At 39.0% G+C, this 9,140-nt stretch overlaps 1 protein-coding gene across 1 annotated transcript; it reads left to right on the top strand.

Moving 5' to 3' along the window:
- Positions 1 to 792: 792 nt before the first annotated feature.
- Positions 793 to 8,630, top strand: LOC103468864 (somatostatin receptor type 2-like). Its single transcript, XM_008416238.3, has 2 exons — positions 793 to 3,253; positions 4,847 to 8,630. The coding sequence occupies exon 2, from the start codon at positions 4,885 to 4,887 to the stop codon at positions 5,995 to 5,997; it is 1,113 nt and encodes a 370-aa protein (XP_008414460.2). The 5' UTR covers positions 793 to 3,253; positions 4,847 to 4,884; the 3' UTR covers positions 5,998 to 8,630.
- The last annotated feature ends 510 nt before the right edge of the window (positions 8,631 to 9,140 follow it).

Raw genomic sequence — 9,140 nt, 5'->3', positions numbered from 1 at the left:
TCAAAAAGTGTCTGGATATCAGCATCCTCCAGAATCAGACATTTGCTGAAGCTGTGCCGCTGAAATGTGGAGTCAGCCAGAGAAAGCTTTATCACAGGAGCCAGGCTCATTTTATGTAAACAAACAGCAGCGTCTAAAGAATACAGATACAGCAAACCACACAAATTGGCTTAGGCTTGTGACTAAGACTGACCCGGCTGATAAGAGTCACAATAATGAAACAAGACGGATTTTTGTCAGTCTGGTCATATAAAATGCTTGATTTCGATCGGCTGAATCAGAATATCAGAGAAATGCTCCCACACACATTTGCTCTTTCTGAACTGCTGTGCGAAATATATCAAACAGCAGGTAAAGAACACAACAGCATTCATTATTCAGTCAGTTCTGCCACCAGGTCTCTCCAGAAGGCAAATAATGAGAGTTTGTCTTCAGCTCTGGCAATTGTGAAATGACATTTACCTTACACTGATGACAATCAGTAAATATTTTTGTCACAAAATAATTACTTTATAATTTAGAATATACAGATTTTCTGTTGCTTTGATTTGAAGACTTTGAAAACAACAACCAGAGGCAAAAAGTTTCTGATCAGTCAAAGCGAAAACCCTGTTTCTTACTTAATGAATCTGAGAATGAAAGAAAAAAGAAAAAACACCAGATTGCTTGAAGCCACTGGAGTAAATAAAATCTTTTTTTTTCTTTTTTTTTCTGTGCCATCGCATCACATCAATCTTTTCTGAACTGCCTGCTTTATTTGTTTGTTCCAAAGCCAAATCGTTACAGAAACATCAAAAAAAAAAAAGCCTCAGTAGTATTTATGAAATATTTTGCATCTGCCTGGAGCGGCTAATTGTCTGTCAATTTACCCCAGCAGGATGCCTAATCAATCCCCTCAATTTGAGGCCTGAATCAGAGAGGCGCTTGATCATTCCATAGTAATTACAGGGCAAAGAGAAACCTGAGCAACCTGATTCAATATTCTACCCCACACTTCATTTGGTCATTTTATATGTACTGGTACACATTTGTAAGCTTTGATAATGGTCATAGATTTTATTCCTGAAGGTTATTTTGGTCCTAATATGTAATTTCTGCTGAAATTATTACTGCTTTATCTAAAACTACCTAAAACTCATCAGCTTGCACATATCGTATTTCACATTAAAGCAACTTAACTGGTCATTGATTGTAGGAATGAAAGCACTGATAAATGCCAGCAACACTCTTAATGGTTTTTAATTTCTACCATGAACTTTTCCCTTGCATTCCAGTGTTTCTGGCTGACGTGAAGGTTTTCTTTTCTTGTGTTTGCTTTTATCCTACTTGACTAAACGAATAATGTAGGAATGAGTCATGTTTCGAGGGCTCAGGTGAATTATAGAAATGAAGACAAAGTAGATGTGCATCAGCAAAACGCATCTCGTTTTCCCTCTGCTGCAGACATTGTCTGGTTTTAGATTGCACACAACCTAAATTAGAAACGAGCTTACAGGAAAATTGACACGCTTAGTATTTTACGACCAGATCCACAGTTAACAACACTGGGGAAAGAATGGGAATTTTGCTGAGAGCGAAGAACACTTTTCAGGTAGTACATAATTCCCCAGTTTAACCTAAACACATGGCTTTTCCCAAGAGATGCAAACCAAATACTGGGGCTAACCACAGAAGGACACAGCTGACCCAGCCTCGCAAAATTGGAAGGAATCTAACATCAGTCTGTATCAGACTCTCAAAAGGAAAGATCTGGAGAAAGCCTGCAGCAACACAACATAACTACAATGAAGAACGCTGAGAGCCAATGCCGTGGCACAGTCGCATGTGGCTTTTAATGGCACTGTGTCACTACTGTTCATGGATGTGACAGGAGACAGAAGCAGTCAGATGGATTCTGAAGTCATTTAGAGGACTGTCACCTCACATTCTGTCAAATTCAGTAAAGATTATTGGACTGTGTTTCTCGATACAGATAACCCAAAGGGCATCAGAGGTCTTTTTATAGGTGAGAGAGTAAAATATTTTTCAGTGACTGAGTCAATCAATTCTGCTGAGGTCCTTCAAGTTCAGTCTTTCGAGGGGAAAGTCAAAATTATCCGCAAAGCAGCAAAAGGTCACACAAAAGTGCTTTTATTAAATAAATGAAATATATTTTTTTTAGCAGAGATGCAAATAATAAGCTAAGGCTGTTCAGTTTTTGTCACATTGCATCCACAAATTTTAATGGATTTTATTGTGTGATGACCAAAGAAAAAGTGTTTAATGAATTAGAAAGGCCACTTTTGAATTGGAACCATGTTTTTACATTTGCCAGCTACTTATTGTAAAAGAGGGCACTGGACTTTATTAGGGGTATCAGATTACAGGAGTCTGAACAAATGCAAACATTCTCCTGATGTTCTGCATAGATATCTCAAAAGACAGGACTTACTTTACAATGCTAGACTGCAGTAGGCAATTACATAAAGTTTTAAACTACCTTAAAATTTCAGGTTTTAACGTGACAAAATGTGGGGGGAAAGCTCCACTGTTTTTATTACAATCTGTATTTATTTTTCTGTTTGGTATTTGAACAGGGAATTGTACCTGGAGAGGACCGAAGTGTTTGTATTATAGAAAAGGCATCGTATGCTGAAGCATACACTGCGTCTCGATCCACAAATAGCTAGAAGACATGCCATTAGCTTTCTATTACCCGGATTTTTGTTTTGTGTTGCTTGTTTTGGGGGGGGGGTTTCACCCAGTGCTGTTGACTTAATTGACATGTCAAATCGTCAACTCTCTTCTGGTCATGTGGTGAAAGGTTTCCCAGTGCAGTGCGTCAAAGCGCTACAGATACCACTGATGACCGCTGATCACCGTGAATATCCTGTTTTATGTAAGAGTGGGCTATCTGTTTACAATAGAACCAGCCTCCTCGTTCAGAGGTGAGTCTCCTCAGCACCTCCGCGGCGCTGCTCCTGTGCGTCCTTTTACATCTCCGCGCCCTCCAACTGGAGACAGTCACGGCGCGCACCACGCCAGGAGCGCATCGGAGGTTTGCCTTGTCCTTTTTTTGTCTCGAGCTCTTGCGCGACACATTATGGGATTGCGAAGAGAAGAAAAAAGATCTAAACTATCGAGAGTCATGACTCCTCGAAACCAGTGAAATTCTTTTGATGAATTCCTAAAGGAGAAGGAAACAAAAAAAGACACATAAGCTCTGAAGAAGTGGCGCATATTTTCTGACTGGTGCGATTAAACCCAGCTACAGGTAAGCGTTTCTTTTTGTTTTGTTTTATTTTTTGGGGGCGTGGGGGTTCGTTAGCACATATTCTAGAAGGTCACTTAAGCTCCGGTCAGTTAAGCTCACATGTATCAAATGTTTTGATTAAAAAAAAAAAAAAAAGAAATAAATCATTATATCTAAATGGATAATTATTTGACTTGATTTTCCGAGCCAGATATATTTAATGATGTATAAGAACAGACAAAAAGATTTTAAAAAAATAAAAAAAACTATGTGAGTTTATTTCGTTCAAGACAAACAGAATTGCCGGATAGTGTGTGCAGAGTTTCTCAACATCGTTAATGACTGACATGACCTCGTTCCTTTTACTTTGCGTTTTGTCAGATTGCATGTCACCTGTACACAACCTCTTAAAATAAATAGAATTCACTCATATAGTCAAAAGAAAAGTAATAATAATGACATTCTCGTGAAAAGGAGGAAAGTACAAGGAGAAGCAAAAATTAGCCGGCATCTTGAAGTTATGTCATCAGAATTTACCCAGACAGACAGCAACATTTTATTTATTATGTTGCACGTTCCTTTTTTCAGGTTTTTAAATCCTTCATTGTTTCTTATTGCTGACTCATTGTCTTAATAGTAATGGGGAAAAAATGATGGACTTATGACAGATTTGTATTATTATTTTTTTTTTATTCCTCTTCTGTCCGTTGCTAGACTATGGTTTGTATTATCCTGTGCAAAGAAACCCATATTTTATCCAAATTTATTTTAGTCCACCTAACTCCCGAAATGGACATTGAGCTGTCACTGAGGTCAAACATTTGTTTCAACATCAGAATGTGTGTTCACTTAACATTGTCCACAGTCCACTCTGTTCTACTGCTACAAAGGAGAGAGAGAAAAAAGCCAAAACTGGCTCAATAAAACCACTAATGTTATTGGCACTGAAGTTGTCAGATTGCGTTTGTCTCTTACGTACTGGCAGTGAGAAGCACTTCAATCTGACTGTAGCAAGGCAGCCTGGCAGTACTCTGATTCTCTCCTTTCAATTACTTAGGTTAGGATTAATCTACAGCCATGTCCAGGCCTTAATAAATTGAAAACACAAAATCTGAGGGAAATTTAGAGTAAATTGTCACATCTGATCGTTTGTCATTTCCTCCTGGGGAGTTTGTTATTGCTTTCTGCATGGAATTATTTCCCTTGATAGCTGAAGGTCTTCACTGAATATACAAAGTGGTGTGACCGGTCTGGTTCTGGCAGGAATCTTCTTCAGGCATACTCTTAGTCAGATAAGTTCTCAAGGCAGACGATCAAAACGTTAAATCAATAAATTCCCACCAGGACAGGCTGCCCTTATGAGTGAGGAGAAAAAGTAAACACAATACAAGAACTCAAAATGCTGAATTCACAGTATTGCATTGCACCATGTCACTCCCATACATAATTTTAGATAATCATCTGATAGCGAGTCATTAGGCCGCCAACTGGGCCGCCAGCATCTGTCAGTGAATGTTCTTGATGCTGAAAAGATTGCTTTTATTATTGGATATATAGCATGACTTGCAGAGAAACAATCAGAATCAAAATCAATGTTCTTTGCTGTCTGTACAGGTGGGATGCCGTAATCAGCTTTTGGACAGGGAGAGATCATGGAGCCCTGGATGTTCCCATCATCCCCACCGAACCTAACGGAGCACCTTTTGTATGACAGCTTCATGCAGGGGAATGAGTCCAGCATTAATGGAAGCTACATAGACCACAGCTTCAACCAAACCAGCACTGTGGTCATCACATGCATGTACTTTCTAGTTTGCGCTGTGGGACTTTGTGGGAACGCCTTGGTCATCTACGTTATCCTGCGCTATGCCAAGATGAAGACTGTCACCAACATCTATATTCTCAATCTGGCGGTAGCAGATGTGCTCTTTATGCTCGGACTGCCATTCATCGCCATCCAGCTGGCGCTGGTCCACTGGCCCTTTGGGCCTGTGCTCTGCAGGGTCGTTATGACTGTGGACTCCCTGAACCAGTTCACGTCCATCTTCTGCCTGATGGTAATGAGCATTGACCGCTACTTGGCAGTGGTGCATCCCATAAAGTCCACAAAGTGGCGAAAACCACGCATCGCTAAAACTATTAACTTAGCCGTATGGGGAGTTTCACTGCTAGTCAATCTGCCCATCGTTATCTACAGCGGTGTGATTACAAAGCACAATGGCTGCTTCTGCACCATTGTGTGGCCCGAACCTCAAGAGACCTACTACACAGTCTTCATGTTCTACACCTTCATTCTGGGCTTCTTCCTTCCCCTAATGGTCATCTGCCTCTGCTACCTGCTCATCATCATCAAGGTAAAGTCTTCAGGCATCCGAGTAGGCTCCTCCAAAAGGAAGCGATCGGAACGCAAGGTCACCCGGATGGTTTCCATTGTTGTGGCTGTGTTTGTGTTCTGCTGGCTGCCTTTCTACGTTTTCAACGTCACCTCGGTGACAGGCAGCATCAGCACCACCCCCATCCTGAGGAGCACCTTTGCCTTCGTGGTGGTTCTAGGATACGCCAACAGCTGTGCCAACCCAATCCTCTACGCCTTCTTGTCAGAGAACTTCAAAAAGAGCTTCCAGAATGTTCTCTGCCTTAAGAAGGTAGGAGGGCTGGATGAGGTCGATCGCAGTGACAGTCGGCAGGACAAATCTCGCATGATGAATGACCCAACAGAGACCCAGAGTACTTTGCTCAATGGCGACCTGCAGACCAGCATCTAGCAAGTTTTACCAAACTATTTACGATCTTCCCGGAAAGACCCGTATTATTAGGCATCGTTAAACTGAAAAATACAAGGCACCATATCAGTTGGACTTCTCAGCATTATAGAGAACCTAAACAAAAAAATCACAGGTTCATACAAATCTCCTTAGTAAGCTATAAGAGAGCTTTTATGAAGGAGGCCTGAGGGAACATAACAAGCAATGACACCTACTTGGCAAATGGTCCCCTGGGTGACATGGATTTTCCCTGGAGACTCAGTATTATATATGTTGTTTACAACGGAGGACCTGCATCAAGTTTCCCAGCAATGTTTGAAAATTACAGTGGAACAGAGGGCTGTAAAGGAACACGTAGTTGTTAGAGCTGCGTGTTCCCAGTTATGATTCCCTGGGAAGAATATATTTCTGTAAATAACTGTGCATATAATGGACCAGACATAAAGATTGTTTAAAAAAACGGACCAATATTGTCATGCAGCTTTTAATTATAACCCTAGCCTAGCAGTGTTTAATGTGAAACATCCTTCTGTAGCAGAATGTGATGAACTTCAGTGCTCTTCTGTTGATTCTTTTTTTTTTTTTTCTGTGGGGTAGTTCACTTGTGATATACCAAATGTAAATGTAACATTTGTTCCATGCATTATTGAGGCAACAGCCCGATAAAGCTGCAGCTCTGGCAACATACATCACAGTGTTCAGCTAGAAAGTTTATCTTGCTGGTGTTCATGATACTAACTTTCTGTGTATTAAGAGTTTTACATCACTGCTTGTGTAGAAGTCAATGTATTACAGGACAGTTTGATCACGCACGTTACCTCTTTTTCAAAAATGTTGGATTATGTGACTCTAAATTATTCATTATGAATCCTGGGTCGTTTTGTGTGTTTGTGTTATGCCAGCGTATGTCCAGATACTGTTTCATGGATGAGGATTGTACTCGTCTTTGCCGTGCACCCATCTGTCAGGGGGTTGATTGAGCTTCAGAGGTTGCAGTGCATTGTTTTTAAAAGAAAACAAAAGCATCAAGGTTGTGAAATGCAATGACTCACTCAAGAAAAGACAAACATAGTTTAACTTTTTTTTTGTGCCCTTTGAGAGACAGCAACCTCTCTGGCACTGAGTAAGTCAGCGATGTGAATTTGTGAAGGGCTAGAACACTTATCTTCAAGAGGTAGTAGTGTTCCTTTATCATCACAGTCATCATAGCGCTGCTTCTCAAGAGTCCACACATCACCCTGACAGCCTGTCTGACTCAACAGCCAGATTACCGTCTTTACAAAGTGTTTTCAGCAGATGTAGAGTTTCCTCTTCTCTACATTTGTTACACGTAAAAGAGTTCAATTACATTTCATTGATCTTCACCACATAGGCCTACGGATTGTGATGCTGTCAGTGTTTCACCTATTTTGTCATGCGTTACGGTGAGGATATCGCGAATACGTGTGGACTATGTATTTTTTTACTACACGATCAACTCAATCATTGTACATTATGACACATGTGGCATTTTTGCCCAAAATAATGAGTTTTACTAGCATGCTGGCTAGAGCGCTAATAAGCAGACTTCAATAGCTATCTCTGAGTAGTGCTTTCATGTTTACCTTTTTTCCCCCATTATAGAGCACAAGTAATCACAATGTAATTATAGTTTACAGTGGCTAAATACATCATAATGCATTGGTGACGACCAAAGTTACAACTAAAATAACTTGTTTTAGTTTTGATATAACTGGGGTTTTTTTTTTGTTATTTAGCCTAAGCTATACTTTGTAAATTATAATGAAAATGTACAATAAAACTACACTTAAAATTTTGTGAAGACTTTAAAAAATATCAAAAAATTGTTGTAAATCACATGGTATTCAGTTATATTTCAGCTAAGTGAATTTTAGTTTTGTTGACAAAAATGGAACACATAAAAAAAATCACTTTTTAGAATTAAATAAAAATATTGAACTAGTTACATCTTTGTACAAAAATGTGGCCCCTTGGATTAGTTTTGGTTTTCTACATGCGTTTGTTTTACACATGCAAATTGCATTGTCCAGAGTGCTGCAACTTTTAGATGCATCTACTTCAGCACACCTGACTGCAAAATTAACTCATTAGTAGAGCTCAGTATATATTACACATACTCTACCAATTGCATTGTGGATCTAGTTTTAATGATTTCTACCATTAAAAAGGTTTTTACCCCTTGTGTTGCATTGTTCTACTGTTGTGAGCCTTGTTAACTGTACATTTATTGGTAACTTAAACATAACGCATGTAGAAGCTGCAGATACCCAGAGAAAAAGAAAATTGCCTTTACCATGACCACCATGTAAAGAAAAAATTTTCAACCAGAAAATTGTATCTATTCTGTTAATGGGTGGTACAAAATGTAAAGCAGTAAAAAATGGTTTGCATCACAGTAGCAGATTAACTGTAAAGTGGCATTAGCTCTTTATGCCTTCTTCTTGCAGTGCTAATGAATAGATGTTTCATTTTTCTTAAATATGCATTATGTAGCCAATTTTTTGTCCTGCTCAGTGTAGTCATCATGGCAACCGTTTCTGTATCAAGTTTGTAAAACCCTGATTTTGTTTCTCAAGCTTCTGCTTATTTATAATAAAACAAGGTTGAACCAAGGCTGTGTTGACGTATCAAAGTATTTTACTTTGATAGTCTTAAAAAAAAAAGCACTACATAATATTAAAAGCCAAATTACTTGGAACATATTTTAATTCTGAGATATGATTACATCAAATAAAAGTTTGACTTCTCCACATCACTTTCCTTTCATACAAATCACAACTGAAGTACAAGCTCAACATCAGCTATATCTGGTCAAATAAATGCCTGTTTACTTCATAAATATGCAGCACTTTAGCATAACAGTACAAAAACTTTTTTCTGTAAAACTGATTCATAAAAGTATACGTTTTATAGCCTGGAATGTTTTTTCTCCCCCCCTTTATAGGCTGTATTGTGCTTCTGAAAGTAGCCACAAGGTGGCGATATAATCAAGTGCATGAAAGTTGCTCAAAGTCCAGAAACAACATGTTTAAATTTGACATGTATAGAACTGTATGTCAACAAATTATTTCGGTATCCTTTTGCCCCGAACAGAAATTGTACAACCGACAATAGAAAACTAT

Source organism: Poecilia reticulata, chromosome 8, assembly GCF_904066995.2.
Source record: "Poecilia reticulata chromosome 8, P_reticulata-male-v2, whole genome shotgun sequence".
Lineage (NCBI taxonomy): Eukaryota > Metazoa > Chordata > Actinopteri > Cyprinodontiformes > Poeciliidae > Poecilia > Poecilia reticulata.
Note: the sequence above shows the minus strand (reverse complement) of the source record. Positions and strands in the feature narration are given on the sequence as shown.

Excerpts from the sequence above, each read along its gene's own strand:
- LOC103468864 (XM_008416238.3), top strand. The coding sequence starts at position 4,885 with ATGGAGCCCTGGATGTTCCCATCATCCCCACCGAACCTAACGGAGCAC.